Genomic DNA, 23,598 nt, shown 5'->3' on the forward strand with positions numbered 1-23,598 from the left:
CTGCTATTGTTCCGCACCCTCGCCCAGAGGGTTCCGTGGCGGTCTTTGGCTGTTGTGGGCGCGATCATCGTCATTCCGTTCAGGTGCGTGTGTCCCGATGGGTAGCTATGACTGCTCTGACCCGAAACTAACAATTTTCTTCGCTGTCAATAGTTTGATGATGTCCGGAATGATGGCCTCCAATACCTCCTTCTACGTCGTGACCGGCGCCGAAATTCACTGGCGACAAGCCACATCCTTCCATGCCGACGCCGCCGCGATGCGGACCCTCCTGACGGGATTGGCCGGTTTCCTGATTGTGGAAGGTATTCTATTGACGGTGAATTGGTTTGTGGCAGGATTCATTCATCGGGTGACGGGTGGAATCTTGCACGTGTTGGCCTGGCCGATCCGTGCTTTGGTGGAGCGCCTGCGACCCTGTTTTCATCGCGTCTACGGTAGTGTCCGGCGGCAGCCCCTTCCGGACCCGGAGACTTACGAGCAGATTGCGGTCGATGATTACCTGGACGATAAGAGTGATGATGGAGAATCGGACCATCTGTTGCACACCGGGACCGCGACCGGAAGCACGGCCCCAACGGAGCGCAGGCGGACGGATACCCCCATGCGTCGATTTGTCGTGTTGGGTTTGTTCGCCTTGTTCCTGCTCCTCCGTTTCCTTCGTCCGTGGGCGCCGGCGTACTTGTATCTCTCAGGCACCCTGCCGTTGACACCGTTCTTTGAGGGTGGACACCGGAAGTCTCCCGTCGACACGACGGCCTTGCCGGGGGATTATGGCTGGCTGGAAGAGCGGTCATCCTTGCACCCCGCACCGGGTTGGGACTGGATGCCGCAGAAGGGGCTCCCCGGATTCTCTGATTGGGATAAGACCGACCGTTTCGCCTTGCACTACACGCCGAGTATGGACCCATTGCACATCTCCAACCGGGATAACCCTGTCCTCGATTCCATCCGTCCCGTGCTGGAGGACAACAGTGTTAAGATCAAACATGTTATTATGCTAAAACTTGAGAGTACTCGAGGCGATGTCTTCCCCTTGAAGAAGGACTCGTTCATGTGGAATCGCATTGCGGAATCCCACAAGGATAAGCAGATCCCACCCGAGATCCAGGACCGTCTCTCCAACCTGACTCGCACTGCCGAGTGGCTGACCGGTTTTGATGCCGGATTCGAGCATACCGATTCGCTCCACGCCGATCGCAAAGCGTACGGTGGCATTAGCGCGCGGAACGCTCACACGACTGGTACCTACACGCTGAAGAGTCTAGTGGGTACGCTGTGTGGCGTGACGCCTCTGGTAACCGACTTCAACCGCGAATACAAGCATCATATATATCAGCCGTGTCTGCCTCACGTGTTTAATGCGTTGAGCCAGCAACACGATATCACCAACCAGACTGATGACTTTACTGCGTGGCCGTGGCACTCCGTGTGGATGCAGTCGGTGACGGAAACCTACGACAACCAGGATAAGTTGACCCCGGCTCTGGGCTACCACGACAAGATCACCAAGGAGACGCTGGAGGAACCCAGCTCAAAGCACTTCCCGGTCAAGTCGGAGGAGATCAACTACTATGGCTATGCGGATACCGAACTACGGGATTACATTCGCGATGCGATTGATGATGCGGAGGCTAGCCACACCCGCCTCTTCCTCACCCACCTGACCGGTACCACGCATCATCCATGGGGAATGCCACATGATGAGTACGAGGAGTTCATGGGATCGTCGTGGACCGGACACAACAATGACGTTAACCGCTACCTGAATACAATTGGATTCGGCGACAACTGGATCGCTGAGATTATTAGCATTCTGGAGGAGAAGGGCATTGCGGATGAGACGTTGATTGTCATGGCCGGTGATCACGGTCTGTCGCTGCCGAACGACGGCGGCGTCACGCCCTACGACAACCCGCATGTCGGCAGTTTCCACGTTCCCATTGTGCTTGCGCATCCGAAACTGCCTCCGGTCGAGGTTTCTACCCCTGTGAACAGTAATCAGATTGTGCCGACCATTTTGGACTTGCTGATTGAGTCGCGGTCGTTGAGCGAAGGCAGCGGCCGTGCGGCGCGCGACATCCTATCCCTGTATGAAGGGCAGTCCATGCTCCGCCCCTTGGTTCAAGAAGAGGACGGAAAACAGAACTGGCAGTTCACCGTCATGAACACTGGCGGTACTTGGCTCGCGGTGCGCTCGGCGGCGCGACCGGCGTTCCGTTTGGTCATTCCATTGGTTGACGATCTGGAATGGCGATTCACCGACCTGGAGAAGGATCCGATCGAACTCAAACCCATCAAACACTTCAGTCTCATGGATATGGCCAACGAACTTGACCAGAAGTACGGACAGGACGTCGTGGACTGGCTTCGCGATGCCGCACATGTCACTGAGTGGTGGGTGCTCGATAATTGGCACCGCTATCGGTACATTCCGCAGATCAAGATCTCGAAAGACGGCAAAATTTCCAAGGGCAAGGACTCGGGTGACAAGGGCTCAGACGACAAGGACTCCGATGATACGGATTCTGACGACTCCGAGGACTCGAAGCGTTGAGTGAGCTTCTTCAAAGAATGAGATCAGGAAGTCTACACAGGAACTTCCATATCATTTATTATATGACTAGATGAGCCTATGGGCGCATCACCACCCAACCATATCCCGCGCGGAAAAGCAAACACACATGATTGCTGAGGACACGCGCTCCCTTCTGGACCCATGGGCATTGGCGGTTTAATATCTTTCCGGAACGGCAGGACTCCTCTCTAGATGAGAGAGTCCCTGTACACTATCTACCGGGTTTTGTGTATAGACTACGATATTCTTTGTCGATAATAATCAATTGATACGCATGATGATGGCTCCCACGATATATAGGTATTTATAGATTGAGCTGTGGCACCCGCTCCGTAGGTTTTGTTGGATATTCCGAGGCTAGTCGGTATCTCTTTTCTTCACAGCCGTCTTGACGATGGATTTTGCAGGCCAAGATTTTCCGGACCGGGAGGATGTAATCTATCTGCCACGGCCCCATGACCGCCGGTACTTATCTATGGCTGATATAGCCGCCGATCCCTCTGCAACTATACCCTTTCATTAATAATGTCTGCAGTTTAATTGCTCAACCAGCATGCCTAATGTGATGTCTCATCCTTTGCGTTTCATGCCAAGTCTCCGTGTCTGTCGCGAAACGGCGTCTGGCCGCCGTTTCTTGGTGTCGACTATGTTAAACTATTTATCCGCAACACCAGCGCCGTGCTTCTATTGTGATGGCAATAGGCAATTAATTTCGAATACCGGCTGAATGTTCTGGATTCTGCCATTTCAACAGTCATCTCTGCGGTCTGCACCCTTTGGTGGAGAGCATTCCACAACCCGATTGGTATATCCCTTGCGTCGTCCAGTCAATATGCGAGAACGCCAGCGAGCCAAGATGCGCTACAGTATCAGCTACGACACGTTTGAGTCCGGCAATGTCCCTGCAATATGGATCCGCGGGCCGGGTGTCGAGCCATCTGTATCGGGGCATTCGTCCTGGTGTCATCCGTGGGCGCCATTGTATATCTAGGGCTCGACCCCGCCGATGTGAAATGCTGTCATTCGTCTTCGGAGCTCAACCCTTGGGCACTTTTCATCATGAAGCTCGTTAACCGTTTGCTCGCTTCATTCCTGTCAGTGAGCACCGGTGAGTGGTGGACTATCGAGCTAATATTGCTACTCTTCGTCTGACTTTCTTTGGCAGTGTTGCAGTCATGTTGGGCCCAGTCCGGCACACCGGTTGCCTACACGGATACTGAGACGGGCATCACGTTTGACACGTGGTCGGTACCTGCTGGTACGGGTACGGGGGGTCTCGTCTTCGGTGTAGCCCTGCCGGGTTCGGCGTTGACCACCGATGCGACGGAGTTTATCGGTTACCTGGTGAGGATCTCGAGCTAATCATGACCGCTCTGAAGTGGCGCTAAACGTTCTTATGTTTCAAGCAATGCGCGTCCCAAAATGCCTCGTCCGCTGGCTGGTGTGGCATTTCATTGGGTGGTGGCATGAACAACAATCTCTTGTTCTTGGCCTATCCGTACGAGGATACGGTCTTGACCTCCCTGCGATTCGGTTCGGGCTATAGCATGCCCGGGGTCTATACCGGCAATGCCAATGTCACCCAGATTTCTTCAAGCATCAATGCCACTCACTTTACGTTGCTTTTCCGTTGCGAGAATTGTCTGACCTGGGACCAAAATGGCCAAACCGGAAACGCGACCACAAGCAAGGGTAGGTTAGTCCTGGGATGGGCGCAGTCTACGGAGAGCCCGTCGAACCCATCCTGTCCGGATAATATCAGCTTAGTGCAGCATGACAACCAGGGTATCATCTCGGCTACTCTCGATGAGAATGCTGCCAGTGCGTCCTACGAGGACTGGGTCAAGCTGGCTAACAAGACTGTTCCCGGTGACTGCTCTGGTGACGGTGGTGGCGGCAACGAGCCGACTCCTGTCCCTGTCCCTGACGGTGCTACATACGACTATATTGTCGTCGGTGGAGGTGCCGGGGGTATCCCTGTCGCCGATCGGCTGAGTGAGGCTGGACACAGCGTTCTCCTCATCGAGAAAGGTCCTCCTTCCTCGGGACGCTGGGGTGGCACCATGAAGCCCAGCTGGCTGGATGATACCAATCTGACGCGATTTGATGTGCCTGGGCTGTGCAACCAGATCTGGGTCGACTCCAACGGTATCGCCTGCAGTGATACCGACCAGATGGCAGGTTGTGTGCTGGGCGGAGGCACCGCCGTCAACGCCGGATTGTGGTGGAGGGTAAGTGTTCTCATATGCCATGTTTGAATCCAGTACTGACAATCTCTAGCCAAATCCCGTTGACTGGGACTACAACTTCCCCGAGGGATGGCAGTCGTCCGACATGCAGGCTCCCGCGGACCGCGTGTTCTCGCGAATCCCTGGAACCACAACCCCCTCCACCGATGGAAAGCTTTATTACCAGCAAGGAGCCGATATACTGTTCAATGGCTTGCAATCCGCCGGATGGTCTTCCGTCACCCTCAACGATGTCCCGGCCCAGAAAACGAAGACCTTTGGCCACGCACCATTCATGTTCTCTGGTGGTGAGCGTGGAGGGCCCATGGGGACGTATCTGGTGTCGGCGAGCGAGAGAGATAATTTTGCCCGCTGGTCGAACACGACTGTGAAGAGGGTTGTTCGTGAAGGCGGACGTATCACTGGAGTTGAGGTCGAGGCGACCCTCAATGGTGGCTACGCGGGTACCGTCAATGTAACTGCCAATACGGGTCGAGTCATTCTTTCTGCGGGAACTTTTGGAACGCCAAAGGTCCTTATGAGAAGTAAGTCTCATTTGATGATATTGCTAGGGAGTTATTGCTAATGGCGTATAGGTGGTATCGGCCCGAAGGACCAGCTGTCCATTGTGAAGAACTCAACTGACGGAGAGACAATGATTGCTGAATCTGAGTGGATCGAACTTCCAGTTGGCGAGAACTTGGTCGATCATGTCAATGTGAGTGCCAAGCGTACCGGAGAGGTTGCTATTATGCTAATAAGATGTTTGCAGACTGATGTTGTGGTGACCCACCCTGATGTTGTCTTCTATGATTTCAAAGCAGCATACAAGACCCCCATCGAGAGTGATGCGACGAGCTATCTGAGTACGTAGTCATGCTTCAACGAACAGTCCAGCACTAACATGCGTAGACGATCGCACCGGGATCTTCGCGCAGGCTGCGCCTAACATTGGTCCTATGTAAGTTGCCCGTCTACCAGAGACGTCATGTTACTAACGTTTGTAGAATCTTCGACGAAGTCACCGGTTCTGATGGCATTAAACGACAGATACAGTGGACTGCTCGTGTGGAAGGCGGTCACGATACGCCTGACGGACGTACGTTGACTATTTTGTGAAAGATTATTGCAAGATATTAACCACACTGTAGACGCTATGACCATTAGCCAATACCTCGGCCGCGGCTCAACCTCGCGTGGCCGCATGGCCATCACGGCGGGACTGGACACTGTGGTCTCGACACTGCCATTCCTGCGGGACGAGAGCGACGTCAATGCTGTGATCCAGGGAATCCAGAACCTGAAGATGGCCCTGAACGGAACGGGATTTACCTGGAACTATCCTTCTCGGAACACTTCCATTGCCGAGTTTGTCAAGACTGTGAGTGCTGAGTTCTGGAAGCATGTTCTACGTAACTGACACCGATAGATGCCAATCACTGCCGGAACACGCCGAGCTAATCACTGGATGGGTGAGTTACGAATTTGTTTTTGCAATTACGTCGCTAATTATTATAGGAACCTGCAAAATAGGTACAGATGATGGCCGTACTGGAGGTAGCGCCGTTGTTGATTTGAATACGAAGGTCTATGGAACGGACAACCTGTTCGTCGTGGATGCTAGTATCTTCCCGGGCATGATCACGACCAATCCTTCGGCTTACATTGTCACGGTCGCGGAGCATGCAGCTGAAAAGATTCTTGCGCTGTGATGGGTGTATAGCCTCACTGTGTTGAGTTCTATAAACTGTTATCTTGTTGGTTATTACATGTTTTTGTATATATAGCAATAAGACTGGAAATGCAGTTCATTTCACCCTTTGTGCTTTTTGCAAACATCTCCACCATTAATACTCTTCAACCCAGTCAGGATCATCTAGTCTTGCCAGTGTACGTATCTATCTGGCTTGATCATAGCGACTATATTCTCTTCAGGCGGTACGCCATACACAATATACACATCCTGCACAGTGACAGGTCCTATATACTGAGCCGCGCAGACAAAGTATCTGATCAATTGGAGCATCCCGAAACCCTGGCTTCTGTCAAAGAATCAACTGGATGAATATTAGTGGTATGCCACCGGGTAGCTGCAGATTGCGAGTCACTTCAGCCCTTGTCGGTTAATCTGATAGATCATGCCATGACTCTATCTGTTGAATGCGACAGCGGACGGGGATCATTACAGGACACAGATCTCACAGTATAAGGATCGATCCCTGTGCTCGAATCTCCATTTTTCTTTATCCAAATAGCCCGCCTTCTACGCTACCTGAAACTGACGTAACGTTGCTGGAACCTGGGGTGGCACATTGGCCCATTATATACTGCAATTCAAAGCAAAAAGGTTCCCTGCCTGTGCAACTGTACTAGAATAGAGATGTCCTTTACCGCCGCTTTGTAGGTCCAATGTTACTTTTAATTCCAAATCCATCCCGTGCCCTAATGGAACGTGGACCAATCTCACCGAGCCATCCTCTGTTGCGGTCTCTTGGCGAGAGAAGTTGGATTTTGGTCTAGATCTAGTAAATGGAACAAAAGCTCTTGAGATTTATTTTACTGAGCCACCAATACTTAATAAGTTAGAGAGGTAGCACAGCACACAGTCGGCAATTGGACTTTTATAAGTCGACTTATGGGCGAGCCCCTGTCAGCGCTAGACATGGAGCTCCCTGCTGCAGGGCTTCAGTCTCTATTGCAATTCCAAATATCTTGTCTTAAACTACAATGGGCGATACGACAACACCAAGCAATTGCGAGAATCGGCAATGGGTGATCAAAGTCGCTGCGTGGCCACTGTTCAGTGTGTGCACAGTTCTAGTCGCACTGCGGATCTGGACTCGTGCCCGCGTAATTCGGCCTCTAGGGTGGGATGACGCATTTATTGTACTGTCCATGGTAGGGTTTTCAATGATTAAGGAATGTGCATGTTCTGACAGTGGCAGGCCTGCGCGACTGTGGAAAGCGTTCTATCCACCATCAGTGTGCATTATGGTACCGGACGACATACTACTGAACTCAGTGAGACACAGTGCATCCTGAGCGGCAAGTTCAACTGGATGTCGCAGGGGTTCCATGTCATGGCGACGAACTGGGGTAAAACATCCGTTGCCTTATTTCTGTTGCGGATCATGCGAAAGGTCAAGCATCACCAAATAGTCATCTATGGGGGGATTACCTTCCTTACCATAATCAATACGATGGCTTTATACACCATGTATGGCCAATGTACACCCACCGAGAAATTGTGGGATAATAAGATCGAAGGGTCATGCTGGTCACCGACGGTGCAGAAGAACTATGCCTTCTTCCAAGGATGTACGTACTGGCTTTCCTGCTTCGCTATGTTACTGATCATGTAGCGGCCTCCGCGTTCTCGGACTTCGCGCTCGCCATCTATCCACTAAGAACGGTTGCCGGACTGCAGATGCCCCGTAAAGTCAAGATTGGGTTGAGTTGCGTGCTTTCGCTGGGAATCGTGTAAGTATCTATTTCTACGGTAGTTGTATCACGATCTGATCAGGCAGCGCCATGGCCGCTGCGATTGTCAAGACCATCAACCTCTCCTCACTGACCGAACGAGCCGATTTGACGTGGGACACGGTTGACCTTTCAATATGGACCTCCATCGAACAATATCTGATTATTCTCGCCGCATGCATCCCCACCATGACACCCTTAGTCAACATCCTGCTCCACAAACGCCCTTCTAAACGCAATACTGCCCGCGCCCGGACTCACCCCGGTAACCCGTATGGGCGCGGCCAAGGGTATGCACAGTTTGGTGGTCGCAGTCTGGACTACGCCCTAGGGACTTATGGGGATGCTTGGGCTACTGCGCGAAGAGACAAGGGTGATGGTGATAGTGAGGACCCTATCATGAACGAGGAGACGAGCCAGGGGATAATGAAGACGACGGAGATTCATATTCAGTCTGATGTGGATGTCGATCAGCGGGGATCCTAGATTCGAGCCTCTGTGTCGCAGAACTTTCTAGTAACTAATTTTGTAATCTTTCCCATTGGCTCATGTATTTGTCACGTTTGGGGGGCTGAGTTACTTGATGTTTGTGAGTTGCCATCTGGATGATTTGTTCATAAATATGACTTGTCTATTTAGAATGAGACTGTGCTTATGGTCTCTGGATTTACATGCTGTAGAACAGTTTGACTATCTTGGCTATGCCACGCTACTGCATCCAATACAGCCTACCTGCGAACATGTAAGCCTGTTATCATTGCAGGAGCCAGATGTTCTAGGAAGATTCTCAGTATTTGTCATTTCCGGCGAATGTTACGCTCGACGGCTGAACCGCTGAAACAATGAAGAGATCACTGCGGGCAGCCTGTAGTCTCCAGCTTTTCTTGGTCAACACTCGGAATCCCCGTTTCATAATAGACATTAGACCGTGCTAACTTCCCGGCTCAACCATAACCTCCCACCAGAGGTATACTTCAGATCATCTCCGTGAGGTTTCAAGTCTTTCATCGTTCTGTGTTCGTCTAACGTACACTTGTAATACTGCGCCTAGACCGCAGAGGAGATGCATTAGGAACTTGGCACAGTGACCCTCAGCTCACTGTCCGACCATGTTGACTTTCGTGTCACAGAGAGAAAATGCAGCACAAGGAATCAATTTATAACTAAAGGCTTAAGATCTGCATGATCGCCTTCCTCCTTTTCCTCATTTCCTTCCCTCCGAGCTCATGGGTCATCACCTCCATAGTTGTGAGAATTATACCTCAGAGACATCGCAATGGATGCTAAACACTCATCGCCAGAGACTCCAGACACTGAGAAGGACCGGCCGGTGGTCGATTTGGAGGAGATTGGAGAGCGCGAAGGCTACATGCTTTACACGCCGCGTAACAAGAATCAGAATCTAAAAACCACGGATGATGGCCAAACCGTGCTTATTCCGCAGCCCACAAACTTTCCCCATGATCCGCTCAATTGGTCGCCGTTCAGGAAGAACCTTATCCTTTTTGTTATCTCGGCTACTGCGTTTCTCCCGGACTATGGAAGTGCCACCGGTGCGGTTACGCTTCTCCAGCAAGCTAAGTAAGAATCTACTCATTGGCATATGTACATGCAATGTTAACTGAAATCATTACTAGACAGTGGAATATGACAGAGGACCATGTCAACCACTCTCAGGCTGGTAATATCTTTATGTTAGGTGTTGGCGGCCCCGTCGTTGTGGCTCTGTCTGCATACTTCGGCCGTCTGCCGGTGCTGTTTTATTTTGTGCTGATGGCCCTTGCTACCGCAATCTGGTGCACTGCAGCGCAATCATTCGAATCATTCATGGTATGTCCATATAAAAAAGGCCAGTGATAAATTCTAACAAGTCAGGCTGCCCGAATCCTTAACGGATTTTTCTCCACGGTTGCACAAGGCGTAAGTGGCCAAGACCCTCTTTGTTTGCGTATAAACCCTGACCCTAACAGGGTGGCCTCATGTTCATCAAAGACATGTTCTTCCTGCATGAACAGGCTCGCAAGATCAATATTTGGTCTGGATCCATCATCCTCTCGCCCTACCTGGGCCCGATGTTCGCGGCCTTCATAACAAACACCCAGGTCTGGCAATGGGCTTTCGGTCTATACAGCATTGAAACCGGTCTGTGTCTAATTGCCATCATACTCTTCGTTGAGGAAACGTACTATGATCGCAAGAACATTCAACCAGACCTCATCCCCAATGCCCCGCGATGGAAACGCATGCTGGGCATCCAGCAACGGCGGAGCGGATACATGGTCAATACCCCGAAGGACGCAATCATGCGTCCCATCACCGTGATTATGAAACCGGTGGTGTTCCTATCCACGATCTACTACATGCTTACCTTCGCCTGGGTGGTAGGCGTCAACACGACGCTGTCTATCTTCGTAGGCCCATTATACGGCTTCGGTCCTAAGCAAATCGGTATGCACACACACACAAATCACATATATCGCTCCCCCAACAACCAAACTAACAAAAGAAAGGCTTCTTCTACTTCACCCCCGTAGTAGCCGCCATCCTCGGCGAACTAACCGGCCACTGGCTCCACGACTACCTCGCCAAACTTTCCACAAACCGCAACCAAGGCCGTCTCGAACCCGAAGCCCGTCTCCTCGCCATCTGGTTCGCAACCCCCTTCATCCTAGCCGGGATTATCCTCCTCGGCTTCGCCCTCGAAGGCGCATACCACTACATGCTGACCGCCCTGGGATGGGGCTTCTACGTCTTCGGCGTCATGATCGTTACCGTCGCCATTAATGCTTACGTGCTTGATAGTTACCCGGAGGCTAGTGGGGAGGTTGCTGCGTGGGTGTGTTTTGGGCGCACGACTGGTGGGTTCATTGTTAGTTATTTTATGGTGGAATGGGCTGGGAAACAGGGGGCGAGGAGGCAGTTTGGGACGATGGCGGGTATTGTGGCGGGGGCGGTTTTGATTGTTTTGGTGTTGCAGGTTAGGGGGAAGGAGTTGAGGGGGTGGGCTGGGCCGGTGAGGTTTAAGACGGGGTGATTTTTTGTCTTTTTTACTGGGTAGGTTGTACTAAGAGTTGGATAGAGGGGTTTGGGATTGGGGTTAGGATTGGTTGGTGGTTGGGATGGTATGGGTGTGTGCAGTAGTCTTCTGTTGATGTTTGGTATACGTGTGGGTTCATGATTTGTGGTAGTTATATAAAAGCAGCTCAATTGACTTGATTTACTATGGAAGCGAGACTGAGAAGCAGAGCATTATCCAAACAAACCAACAATTCTCCACAAGAACAATAAACACAAGAATTAAACTAAGAATAAGCCTTAATAGCACTCTCAAACCCGGCATCCAACTCCGTCGTCTTAGGAGCCAGCGTATCCTTATCCACCGCAGTCGCCTTATTCTGCAATGCCGTAGAAAGAGTCCCCGTCTTGGTCCTAAGGTTGACTAAATTCATTCTCACAATTGCACCTATTCTCACTTCATCGACGAGGGGTTTCTAACGCCATGTTAACACTGCCCCCCCCCTTCACCCACAACAACATAGACACCAAGAAACGAAGAAAAGAAAATACCTTCTGAACCAACGTCACAAGCGCAGTCCTAATATCCGGCTCCAACCCCAACAAAGCACTCGTCGTGGTTGCACTCTCACTCACCGTGAACGGCGTAGCAGCGGTGGTGTCCCTCGTCGCTTGATCAAGGTCCCTTTCTACGGCCATTTCTTTCACTTGGATGTCTAGTGCTGCGGGAATCCCGCCGTTGTAGGCTACTATGCTTTTTGTGAGGGCGGAGAGGTCGGTGGTGATTTTGGTGAGGTCGTTTATTACGGCTGTTGCGTCGTGGGTGAGGGTTGGGGTTGGGGTGGAGGTTGTTAGGGTTAGGAGGAGGAAGGTGAGGAGTGGTTGAAGGAGGTACATTTTGCAATTCCTCTTTGTCCTATCAGTTGAAGATATGTCTGAGATGCGGTTAGGATTGATGTGGTTGGCGTAGGTGATAAATTTATCGATCTCATGAAATGAGCCGGCTCGGTGTATTATGTAGGTTGCTTGGTACATCTTGCTGTCAGATGGTGTGCTGTGTTACGTTGATGAGTGGGTTTGACATTTGATTATGATATTACCATGGTATAATTGCTGTTTCCTATTTGGACTGGGGCAACCGTATGCACTGGGCTGTGGACTGGGGATATTCTTTTATGTGCTTAGGGTACTACTAGAGGTATGGCTTGTAGTATACATATGTTGGACATTTATCAGCGGATGAATAAGGAGAGTAAGGAATGAAGCAGAGTCCAATCTAGGGCGCGATGTCATGCTCTCTTCCGGACTTCATTTGTGATACATGGGGTAGGCATGTGGACAGGAAATGTGCCTCCCATCTTCAAGTCGAATTGGTGAACTGATTGGAATGCACTGTGATTGGTAACCATAAAGACTCTGTCAAGCAGTACGTTAGAGTAAAAGTATCACACGTAGCTGTAAAGGTAATGGCAGGAGGTATTTGTATTTGGATACTGATGCTCTATAATGATCTCCAGAGAGACAATATTAACCTATCCTTTCCTCGCTGGTAAGGTACCGGCAATCAGCGGAATAGAGAGCATTTCGCTTTCAACTCCCCAACCCCTGGTAGTTCGTAAAGGTACTAGAAGCCTCACTGAAGATACAGCGTGGTAGTTAGGAAACTAGCCAAGGCTTCATTGTCAAGAAGTAATAGGAAATTGGCTTTACCCTGGTATGAAGTCTGGAGACCTGATAGCAGAATTTAGTTATCATAATTGGGCAAAGATATCGATGCGGGCAGTCCCGGTGCCTCGTGCGGAGAAGATATCGGAAGTCGCCGTTCTGGATGATTTAAAAGTCATAACCCGACCAAGATGCCCTCGAAATCTTTTAAAAGCCTATGCCTGACACACACGGGTTTCAACCAAGTACCGATAACCTCTCAACCAAATGTCTCCCCTGACCGGCGAACAATTATCCGCAGCCGCCGGTGCATGCCTGGAGCTGCAGAAAACCGGCCAAGACATCCACTCGAAACGGCCGTTCGCCGCGTTGCTTCTGGCACCGGATAGTACCACCGTTCTAATGTCCTCACTGTCGCTGTCGCATGTCAGACACGCGGAGGCCGAGCTAGCCCGCAACGCGGCTGATAATTATGCGCGCGACTACCTAGCCGAAACGACTTTCATCTCCACTTGGGAGCCCTGTGCAATGTGTGCGGGCACGATTTATTGGGCAAACATTGGACGCTTGGTGTATCTGGCGTCGGAGAAAGCACTGCAAGGAGTTATCGGAGAGGGAAACATTGAGAACCTCACACTGGATTTGCCATGTCGGACTGTATTTGCAAGTGGCCAGACCGAGGTGGAAGTTATTGGGCCGGTGAGCGGGTGGGAAGAGAAAGTGGTGGAGGATAGCAAAAGGTATTGGGGCAAAGGGAAATAGGAGAATTGTCAAGGAAATATTCTGCGGGCCTCCTTTTTACCAGTATTGATTACTGCTATTGCTTACTTACCATGAGTTATCCATTATGTGTGGAAAGGTGCCTTGCCTTATCTTTATAGATTTTTGAATTGATAATTATCATTACTAGCTAAAGCTGATTTTTCTACTAACTATGATAAGATCTATCTAATAGTCTACGTATCAAGCCCTAGCTCGCCATTTCAAAAGTCTCACAACGCTAATACTGGAGAGCCGGGTTGTAACAAATCTGCGCAATTTCTGCAATAAACTGGATCTGCTTGATAAAAGTCTGTAATATCAAGGTATCTATTGATCATTTGAAGATGCGAGAAAGAATAATACCGCCTTGAGCATACGGAGTATACTATTGTTGAATTTATGGTCCGTGCAAATGTTAACTTTGACGCTTCCTCATTAGGGTATGATGCAGCGCTGGCCCCAAATGCCAAGGATCGTACACGAGGCTGAATAAACTCAGCCTCCGCCAAGTCGCCCCCACATTCTCGGCCTTTGCTGCCTCATCTGGAAAGAGATTGGCTGGGAGGGAAGGGCTGGGCAGAGGCAAGGGAAAGTGATGCATCATGGAAGGATGTGGCAGCGGGAGCCGTGATTGGGGAAAGCGTCTGGACCGCCCAACAGACAACAACCTCTACCCAGGCCATGCTATAGTTATTTACTCTCCTCAGTTAGCCATCGAATTCAAATTGTCCTCATCCGGCGCTCTTACTCGCCCACCTCATCTGGACCTGCAGATCGGCCGCTTTGGGATAAATGCTGCAGCGACATCTCCATCTACACCATCTGCCACTGGTGATCTCTCTAGCACCGCCAGCTTCTCGAAGTATATATATTTAGCTCGAACATCCACGATGTTCGGTATCTCCTCCTCACCGATAACTAAAGCATTCAGAATCTTCGCTCGTCATGTTGATCTCTAGTGTTTCTTTACTTCTCGCCTCCGCAGGGCTATCCCAAGCCTTGCCCCATGCCGGAACAAAGAGGGCAGAATCCGATGGCTTAAACTGGGCGCCGTGTAATCTAGACCTCCCTGAAGGTCTCGAACCTGCAAGCACAGTCCCCGTCGACTGTGCAACCCTGGAAGTCCCTCTGGACTATACCAACCCTGACTCCAAGCCACTGGATCTCCAGTTGGTTAAGATCAGTGCGTCGAAAGAGCCCGTCAAGGGCAGCATTATTTTCAACCCGGGGGGACCGGGAGCCTCTGGCATCGATGAGCTCTACCTACAGGGGAAGGGCGAGGTGTATCGCGAGTAAGTTGCCGCTCCAGACCGAGTCATCATGAACGGGGCTAACGGAATGCCTAGCTTGTTCGGCGGACACTGGAATGTGGTTGGGTTTGACGCCCGGTAGGTCGTGCTATCTCTTACCTCATCATGCACCGACTAATAAAAGCCTAGGGGGACTGGCCATACGATCCCCTTTGCATGCGATGTTCCACGTCCTGGCATCAAGCGCAGCCTGTCTCGTCGGAACAATGAGACTCTGCCACAAGCCGACATGTATAGTCTCTTGAAGCGCAAAGCGTGGAACGATGCGAAAGTCTTGGTGGACGCCTGCTACGAGGACCAGCAGGAAACCGGACGCTTCCTGGGCACGACGTTTGTCGCACGAGACATGCTCAAGATCGTCGATGCCCTCAATGAGGACGGCAAGCTGCGGTTCTGGGGTCGGTCTTACTCCACCATCCTTGGACAGACCTTTGCGGCGATGTTCCCCGACCGTATTGACCGCATGCTACTCGACAGTGTTGTCTTAAACGATGACTACCACGCCGGTCACTGGATCACTGCTACCAAAGCCGCGGAGGATTCTCTCTACCACTTCTTCACGGAATGCATCAACGCCGGTCCCACCGACTGTCCGGTCATTGCGAACTTTACCGGCCCGGCCACCACCCCGGATGCTCTCATGAAGGAGATGCGCACAGCCTTCCAAGAACTCGTCGACAACCCTGTCACGCTTCCAGATGAGTACGAGCCGTTGCCGTGGTGGCAACCCGGTGGGATCGACCTTCTGACGGAATTCAAGTACACCGTTTTCAGCCTGCTCTACCGACCGGAGCAGTATCCCACCCTCTACGCGTATATTCTAACCGCCCTCACCCGCAACTACGAGGTCGTGATCAACCCCTCGCAGGCCGCCACAGTCCCGCCTACATGGAACCAGGGTCCCAACAACTTCCACGGGATTGCCTGTGCGGATGCTCACTTCCGCGCCGATAAGCCCGAAGACATGTATTCGTTGGTCCAATCGCAAGCGGTCACAGGCTCCTTTGCCGACGGGTTTTCGCCGCAGGTGTGGCCGTGCGCCCAATGGAAGTTCAAGGCCGCCGAGCAGTTTGAGGGACCGTACCACGGCATCAACACCAGCTACCCCATTCTGTTCATTAACAGTCCCTATGACCCGGTCACCCCGCTGAGCAATGCCTGGGAGGCCTCCGCTCACTACCTGGGGAGCCGTGTGGTCGTCCACGAAGGACATGGAGTAAGTCATTTTCTATCTACCTAAACCGGGAGCCGAATGTATGCTAACATTATCACAGCATGGGTTCATGAACCACCCTTCTTCATGCAGCCAGAACATTGTCAAGGAGTACTTCGACGAGGGAAAGCTTCCTGAGGTCGGCACCAGGTGCAAGCCCGATATGACCGGGTTCGAGTACGCAAAGCTACTCGTGGCGGCGGCGAGCGGAAACTCTACTGTCGCCAGACGCGGACTGGGTAGCAATCAGATGAGGAGAAGCGGCCAGGGCATGTTTGGCCATCAGATCTAAGCCCATGATAGATTCCATGGGTGTAAATGTGACAACTTGGCACTGAAGAGCCTTACTTAATAGAGGACATGGCAGGAATTTGCACATTTGACATCTCATCGAATTTTATTAGACATGACAATACACGATAGCTATAGACTAGAATTTTGATATCATACTTGAGGCCTTTGATTTTGTAAGAACCGATCGGATCCATCCCAGAGCGTGATCGTGCTATCACAAGAACTCGGATGTATTTCGTTGGGGAATCCGCGAATGCACATTTTAAGTTCAGTTAGCCAGTAGTGTGAGATAATATATCCGATAATCTCCACAATGCCGAGAGGGGTGAGTAGATTTTATATAGTATACGTAGTAGATTGAAAACCATGAGCGAATATTTCCTGAACGAAGTCAATTCTTCAGGATACACTCAGGAAGAGGTCCAAGTTTGAGCCGCGTCTAGCAAAGATATACGGAGTAGTACGTGTTTGTTATTTATACTTTGTGCCGAACGGTGACTGGTGCCTTAGATATTAACCAGTAGTATATAAATCAACTCTACAGTCCTGGATCCAAAGCTTACTCGGATTAACACGGAAGCGCTCGGTGACTGTCAATTCTACTGAATCTCAATCAACAATCGAATACAAGCCAGTGATCGGATCCGCCGGATCATTAGAGCAACGCCCCACCTAAACTTGGCCGGGTTTCAAGGCCAAGACCTACTTCGACTTTTTTAGGTGAGGGGAAATGTTGGTACGTGGCTATAGGGGGTGTATATAAGGATCGTTGCAAGGGAATCTTCATTGTGGTTTGGAATGGCTGAACTTTTGTCTCGCATCACAGTGGGCGAATTGAGAAAGGGCTTTAGCTAGCAGGCTACATTGCGGCGTACGCATGGAACGCAAGCAAACATAATTCTCTATTCCTGATCAAACAGCGGTTCGGAACGCCAGAGGGCAGGGTCAGTGTCCCTGTCACATATATTCTCTAGCGTCGGGCATTGGCTTTCAATCTACTAGTGACTAGTTAGTGCTGACCGGAACTTAGTACTAGCTTCTAGGTCCCAAAATCCTCGCCCTATCGACCTCAAGCCTCCCACCTACTGATTACATGGCACTAAGACCCGTAGCCTATTAATTATTGGTGCTTAGGTAGCTTAGCCTCTCGGCTCCCCTCTTCCCGGCTCTCCGAATCTCATTGTGCGATGAGATACACACATAATTCATCCTTGTCTAGTCTGCTCAGAACAGAGGAACGGAAGCTGATGGTGCTTATGGGTTTACTGGATCTTTCAGGCCCCTCAACTGCGCTCCCCATCTTCGCCCCATCTCTGTGAACCTCCATTGCCGTGATCTCGAGCATTCCAGGTTCGAATTCAAGAAAGCATAGTGCCCCATCCACCTCGGACGAAGACTCAAGAGAGCTTACCCCGATGTAATACGTTAACTACCGAGGGACGAGGGAACTAGAGCATTGCGTGTCGCATTGAAAAGAGGGTAGAAACTAGGTGGCAAATGTGTTTTTAGTGGAGTCTTAGTTCATTTTTGATTATCTATTTGGCCCCCAGAACGCCTCTCGCCTACTCGTCCACCGAGGAGCACGCCTGTCACTTGGCCCCTGTCGCTTGAGTCGGCCAATCCCGCTTGGTTTCCGTTCACGTCCCGCGATTGAGATTAAGTCGAATGAAATTGTTGGGCCAACTCCAGAATGATCTTAGTCAGCTCCTCCGGGGCCGATAATTGTACACTGTGACCAGCCGTGACCTCGCGGGTGATCCACTTCACCCCGGTGGCCTGGACCATGGCGACCTGGGCCTCGTACGGAACGGCGTGGTCCTTGAGGGTGTGAATGTAGGCGACCCGGTCGCGGAAGGCCTCGGTGTCCCAGCTCGCTTCGGGGCAGGGACTCGAGAACGAGATCAGTCCCTGACTGAGAGAGGTTTGGGTGGCCGCGTCGGCAAGGTTCGGTTCTACATCGTAGAAAAGGGGTGGCTTGGGGTCATCGCATTTCAGAAGATTGTGCTCTTGCTATTTGGTGACAATTATCAGACACACCTAAATGAGCCATGGCCGCGGGCTCGTCAGAGCGAAAGGGAAAGGACAGGATACGTACATCGATGTACATGTGAGGGGGCAGATGTCCACCAAAGGAATCGATGACACTTAGTCCACCACGGGGCAGGATAGTCGCGATGAAGATCTGGCCGACGACGGAGGTCGTCTTGCCTTCGGCGGCGCGGTCGGCAGGACCCAGCCCGCGTGCAGCCGCGCTAGCGGGCATTCCACTGTAGGAATGGCTGATCAGGATCACGTCTCGGTTGCCGATATCGAGAACAGGGAGGATCAGGCGGTTGCGGACGTAGTCGGCATCATCGGCCGCAGTCACCTCGCCCTGGGCACCGATACTGGGGAGCAGACCGGTGGTAGCCCCATACCCGGCAGACTGCAGGAGGTGGAGGAGGTGAGCGTAATGGGCTGGGTTTTGAGAGGCGCCAGGCACCAGGACAAAGACGGGCTTTTCCTTGTTGGAGATGGTCATGGTGGAAGATAGGATGTTGAAGAACGAAGAGAAGTAATTGGGATGACACGATCTGGAGGATTTATGGGAATATAATGTGCTAGCTTGCACGGGCCTCTCAGCCCGGCACCCACTTAGGCAGCTAGTTACCTAGTAGATGGCCTAGGTCTAAGACTGCGTAGCCTAAATACTGAGCGTGGCTTAGCTGAAGTTATCCACCACGCCCTTCGCTCTTCAACAGTCGAACAAAGCTTATGGCTAATGCCTTTGATTTGAGGGTACCTGCACGGAGAAGAAGTTTTGAAGCTATCAGCCTGCTTAAGCAAGGGAAACAGTTGCTAGATTCTTGACCACTTGTTGTCTTCATTTGCCGTGCACCTATGCAGCCTATTTAACCGGGGACAGACTTCTAACTTGGACTGCCCGAGGATGAAGAAGATAAAGGCCCCAAACCGCGGAGTGTGTTCCGATCCCGCCAGAGGCTCTGGCTAATCTTGACCTTGATCCGACTAGCATCATCACTAAGGCTGTTGCAGGGTTCGGAACGAATCGAAGTTCGGATTAACCAAATCTGAGTATAGAAGAGATGATAGGTTCACTGCATTCATTAGGATGGAGGTAATATACCAGTTATGTACATGGGATCTATACTGATTTATACATATAACGAACATTACATTGTCATAGGCTTGGCTTCCGTTTCAGGGATATTTTCCCCATTCTCAAGATTTCGACCGTAGTTCGACTTGGCACCGTACTGATCATCATGTTTTTTAGACATGAAAAGGACAACAGTACTATGATCATGATTAGTATCGATGCACTATTAGACCGTGCCTATTTAGACGGACATACCTGACAACAGTCGCGACCCACCCGGGCCAAGCTAAAACAGCCGAGGCAACAGCCTTGGGATTCGTTCGGTACGCTACATAGTTGTTAGGCACACTATATTAGGAAGTCGGATACAAGCGCCCAAACTTCAATGGGAAATATACCTAGAGCAGGTTTCTTCTCGGCCTCCGACCAGAACTTTCTCGCAGAGGCGGCGTCCGTACCAGTGATACGGGCACTATACATGGCAGTGATAACCTGGTCTTTCCATAAGTATCCTGAGAATTGCGACCAGCAAGCGCCTTCCTTTGTAGCATACCGTCATGAGAAGAGCAGAGCTCAGCATCATTACCGAGACAACCACCGCACATATTTTCCACGCTAATCGCACGGATGGACTTTCGTATCGGTCGGGCCAGAAGAGGTCGAAAAAGAACGCTGCACCGAAGATCGTCGCCACAGAGATTCCCACAAATATATTGTACGAGGCCGCGCCGATGAAACTGTTATTGTGGACTTTGACACCAGGGTGTTGCCCTTGGATGTAGCTTTGTTGGTCGAGATAGTCTATGGGGAGATAGACGAAGGAAATTAGTATGAGGAGCCCTGGCTAGGGAGGGTCTTGCAAGAGGTATATACGTACCTGATAAGGCTGCTGTTCCCACTGACTCGGAGCATACGCAGAGGATCATGGCGAGTTGGTAGACAATCATCCTTGTGCGTCGGAGGTGGTAAATGCGATTGAACATATATTTTCCCTTGAACTTGGAGAATTGGATCTCGTGTAGATCTAGACCCCATATCACGGCCATATTGGAGATTTAACACAGCCCGAGGATGACAGCAGGGTATCGAAAAAACAAAATCAATAAATACTAACGATAGTAATTAAAGTAAAATGAACTATAGTGAAAGACAAGTGGAGTGAGTGAAATAGGATGATAATGAGAAGTCTAATCTATCGGGTATAGAAACGATGGGGCAACCGCTTGGCATAAAAGGAAAGGACTGTTACACCATAAGGGCTGAGTTGAAAGATCTCCTATGCTTTATGAAGCAATTCCATGTCATCATATGTCGATCTGTTATGTTGATGCGTGTTGATCTGCCGAAAGATGATGAGATGGCTGATGTTAAACTTGTTTTCAGGGCTTCGACGGCAGCAGTCGGGTATGACGTCAGCCACGGCGGGTCCCTGATGCTTGTACCCTAAGTCACGGGTCGGATCCTAAGGTGTCTATTGTTTGACTAATACTTCTGCCTAGGGCTATAAACTTGTCGTTACGCTAATGTTGCTGTGTCGCCGTGGGACAGTGTTTCGTATCCTCATCCATCCCGGCCACGGATTCAAGTCCCAACTTCCCTCTCAACAGTCTTGGCAGACGACCATCAATAATATCCATCGTGAAACTCTCAATATTACTCATATTCTGGGACTGCGTTTTGCGAATATCTTCGTAAATCTTCTCTTCTTCCTCGCTGGTTAGGTCGCCTCCAATTTTACGGTCGAAGGCTTTGAGCACGAAGTTGAGCGTATGGGAGAATTCGGCTTGGGTGAGCTTCGTAGAGACATCGGAAGTTCCTTGGATGACTAATTGAAGCAGACTGTTAGATCTGGTTTTCGAGAAAAGAGATGTAGCAAGCTCCTTCCAGGAATATGCTATTTTAACATGTCGAACTTACTTGGCTTGAAGAAGTTGAAAGCCCGATCAAAATTGTCTTCCCCAACATCACTCAGAACTGGCTCAGCTTGGTTGGACATTTGTTTATAAGCGCTGAGAACGATAACGAGCCAGTGGGAGTAGCCCTCCTTCACTTTCGTGCTGTGCCACCTTGCTGCGGCAACCTCGTCACAGTCGCCTCTGATAGCGGCGCATATGGTTGTGGCTGCAGACAATCCACCTGTGATGGCCAGATGGACCCCGGACGAGAAGAATGGGTCAATGAAGCACCCTGCATCTCCGGCAACTCGGGCATAGGGGAAAGCGTAAGAAGATGAATCATAGGAGAAATCTGATGCAGTTTTGAGATCAGCGACCATCTTGCCCCCAGTAAGATAGCCGTTTAGGCGAGGTGCGAGCTTTAGCCACGACAGATAGCGTGCATTTGTGGAGAGCTCAGATACGGCTTTCTTCTGGCTCATCATTCCCTGGTCCATAACCACACCGACAGAATGGGTGCCGTCGTGGAGAGGAATGAACCATGCCCAGCCGCTTTCGTCTGTTCACACCAGCATCGATATAGTCAGCATACCAACTACTGATCGTCGGACGTTCGTTGCGGGCTAGAACCTACCCGTCAATGCTTCGAAGTATGGCGAGTTCTCTCTTGGAGTTCCTTCTCCGTACTTGCCCGTTGCCTTCCAGTATGCCCAGACTGCAACATTCTTCGGGCCTTGGTTGTACTTGCGATTTTTCAAGTACTTGGTATTGAGTAATCCAGCACGACCACTGGCATCGATGATATATTTGAATCCGACGACGCCAGTCGCCCCGTCGGACTTTTGTGTATAGGACGCCGAGACGGGGCGCCCGGGGCCTGTGTCCAACGTGGGTGACGGTGTGAAGGTAACCGAATTGACCTTGACAGCTTCAAAAGTCTTTGCCCCTGAGTGTGCGGTATGTCTAAAGAGCAGCTCATCTGCCTCTGAGCGAATGACGTTCCACGAAAAGTGGTTTGGGCCCCCTGCAGCAATGAAATCTGTGTCTGTAGTTTGTCAGCACACAGGGCCTAACGCGATGACAAACCTTCGCTGAAGTACTCACATCCCTCACAATTCGTCTGGTTCAGGGTGAATGCCCCGCCGACCTGGAGAGGTCAGAATATAACACAGATTGGGAACATGGTCAGATCATGACTCGCCTTTTTCGTAAATCCATGTTGGAGAAAGGTATCCTCACAGTCGATAAAGCGTAAAAGATGACGCATAGAAGGTAGCATACTCTCCCCAATATGATACCTGGATGGTCTATGTCAGCAGAAACCTCTTTCCAGTTCCGAATGTTTCGAGAAGACAACACGTAAGTCGACGTACCGGGGATGCACATCAGCCTCCAAGAGCACGGTATCAATGCCCTCTCGCGCTAGAGCCGCCGCTGCATACGACCCTGCTGGTCCACCACCCACCACGAGGACAGTGCATTGCTCAGGTATCGACATATTATGGAAGGTAATTTGACTGAGAGAAAAGGCAAAAGTTCGTAATTGGATTCACCACATGCAGCGTACGCTCGCAGGGATCTGAGAGCCATTGTGGATGGGGACAATGCTATATATACCACTGACAAGTCAAGGATGGAGTCTAGTAAAACAAGGGCTGGAGCAGTATATTGAATCATAAAGTTGCTATTTGGTCATCTAACTTGGCTAAAGAAAGGCCCGGCCTCTCCAATCTTTTCCTACTGTTAGAAGCCGTAGTCCCAATTTTCCATTGGGCAATATATGGTTTCATGATGTTAAAATAAGGCATACAAATCTACAACAAGGTTCAAACCGGATCTTCTACATCCGAATTCAGTAATTACTAAAATGAGATATAACCTAAGGGTACTGATTCGCGGACAGCCCGGCTGTCTGTACCGACAACCTGCCATTCCGTGTTTACGGCCTTGCCCAAGTAAATTAGATTTACGCGATGTAAGCTAGTCAATGTTATATTATGGTCAATAACCTTAACACCTATATAGATAAGCTTATAATAGACTTTAGAGCAGAAAGAC

The 23,598-nt window shown here is 50.6% G+C and overlaps 9 protein-coding genes across 9 annotated transcripts; 6 read left to right on the forward strand and 3 right to left on the reverse strand.

The window, feature by feature from the left end:
• Window positions 1–97: 97 nt before the first annotated feature.
• AO090102000059 (sulfatase domain protein) lies at window positions 98–2,557 on the forward strand (the record flags this gene model as incomplete). The annotated part of the gene is made up of 1 exon (XM_023236998.1): window positions 98–2,557. One exon carries the CDS (start codon window positions 98–100, stop codon window positions 2,555–2,557), a length of 2,460 nt encoding a protein of 819 aa, XP_023091659.1.
• A 1,080-nt stretch (window positions 2,558–3,637) lies between these two features.
• On the forward strand, window positions 3,638–6,518 carry AO090102000058 (cellobiose dehydrogenase; the record flags this gene model as incomplete). The annotated part of the gene is made up of 11 exons (XM_001822250.1): window positions 3,638–3,686; window positions 3,744–3,922; window positions 3,985–4,809; window positions 4,859–5,351; window positions 5,403–5,524; window positions 5,579–5,672; window positions 5,719–5,767; window positions 5,814–5,905; window positions 5,958–6,187; window positions 6,236–6,278; window positions 6,325–6,518. The coding sequence occupies 11 exons, from the start codon at window positions 3,638–3,640 to the stop codon at window positions 6,516–6,518; spliced, it is 2,370 nt and encodes a 789-aa protein (XP_001822302.1).
• Window positions 6,519–8,337: 1,819 nt separating this feature from the next.
• Window positions 8,338–8,772, forward strand: AO090102000057 (uncharacterized protein; the record flags this gene model as incomplete). Its single annotated transcript, XM_001822249.3, has 1 exon — window positions 8,338–8,772. One exon carries the CDS (start codon window positions 8,338–8,340, stop codon window positions 8,770–8,772), a length of 435 nt encoding a protein of 144 aa, XP_001822301.3.
• A 790-nt stretch (window positions 8,773–9,562) lies between these two features.
• Window positions 9,563–11,320, forward strand: AO090102000056 (uncharacterized protein; the record flags this gene model as incomplete). Its single annotated transcript, XM_001822248.1, has 5 exons — window positions 9,563–9,867; window positions 9,924–10,116; window positions 10,162–10,206; window positions 10,257–10,734; window positions 10,797–11,320. The coding sequence occupies 5 exons, from the start codon at window positions 9,563–9,565 to the stop codon at window positions 11,318–11,320; spliced, it is 1,545 nt and encodes a 514-aa protein (XP_001822300.1).
• Window positions 11,321–11,760: 440 nt separating this feature from the next.
• Window positions 11,761–12,336, reverse strand: AO090102000055 (cell wall mannoprotein 1 family protein; the record flags this gene model as incomplete). Its single annotated transcript, XM_023236999.1, has 1 exon — window positions 11,761–12,336. The coding sequence occupies one exon, from the start codon at window positions 12,334–12,336 to the stop codon at window positions 11,761–11,763; it is 576 nt and encodes a 191-aa protein (XP_023091658.1).
• An 897-nt stretch (window positions 12,337–13,233) lies between these two features.
• AO090102000054 (nucleoside deaminase) lies at window positions 13,234–13,728 on the forward strand (the record flags this gene model as incomplete). Its single annotated transcript, XM_001822246.1, has 1 exon — window positions 13,234–13,728. The coding sequence occupies one exon, from the start codon at window positions 13,234–13,236 to the stop codon at window positions 13,726–13,728; it is 495 nt and encodes a 164-aa protein (XP_001822298.1).
• A 945-nt stretch (window positions 13,729–14,673) lies between these two features.
• Window positions 14,674–16,543, forward strand: AO090102000053 (uncharacterized protein; the record flags this gene model as incomplete). The annotated part of the gene is made up of 4 exons (XM_001822245.3): window positions 14,674–15,020; window positions 15,075–15,116; window positions 15,168–16,254; window positions 16,313–16,543. The coding sequence occupies 4 exons, from the start codon at window positions 14,674–14,676 to the stop codon at window positions 16,541–16,543; spliced, it is 1,707 nt and encodes a 568-aa protein (XP_001822297.1).
• Window positions 16,544–18,241: 1,698 nt separating this feature from the next.
• On the reverse strand, window positions 18,242–19,066 carry AO090102000052 (uncharacterized protein; the record flags this gene model as incomplete). The annotated part of the gene is made up of 2 exons (XM_023237000.1): window positions 18,242–18,457; window positions 18,641–19,066. 2 exons carry the CDS (start codon window positions 19,064–19,066, stop codon window positions 18,242–18,244), a joined length of 642 nt encoding a protein of 213 aa, XP_023091657.1.
• A 652-nt stretch (window positions 19,067–19,718) lies between these two features.
• On the reverse strand, window positions 19,719–22,807 carry AO090102000051 (uncharacterized protein; the record flags this gene model as incomplete). The annotated part of the gene is made up of 8 exons (XM_023237001.1): window positions 19,719–19,802; window positions 19,901–19,973; window positions 20,044–20,117; window positions 20,199–20,427; window positions 20,523–20,754; window positions 21,563–22,099; window positions 22,175–22,585; window positions 22,780–22,807. The coding sequence occupies 8 exons, from the start codon at window positions 22,805–22,807 to the stop codon at window positions 19,719–19,721; spliced, it is 1,668 nt and encodes a 555-aa protein (XP_023091656.1).
• Between the last annotated feature and the right edge of the window lie 791 nt (window positions 22,808–23,598).

The sequence above is a fragment of the Aspergillus oryzae genome, chromosome 4 (genome assembly GCF_000184455.2).
Source record: "Aspergillus oryzae RIB40 DNA, chromosome 4".
Taxonomy (NCBI): Eukaryota; Fungi; Ascomycota; class Eurotiomycetes; order Eurotiales; family Aspergillaceae; genus Aspergillus; species Aspergillus oryzae.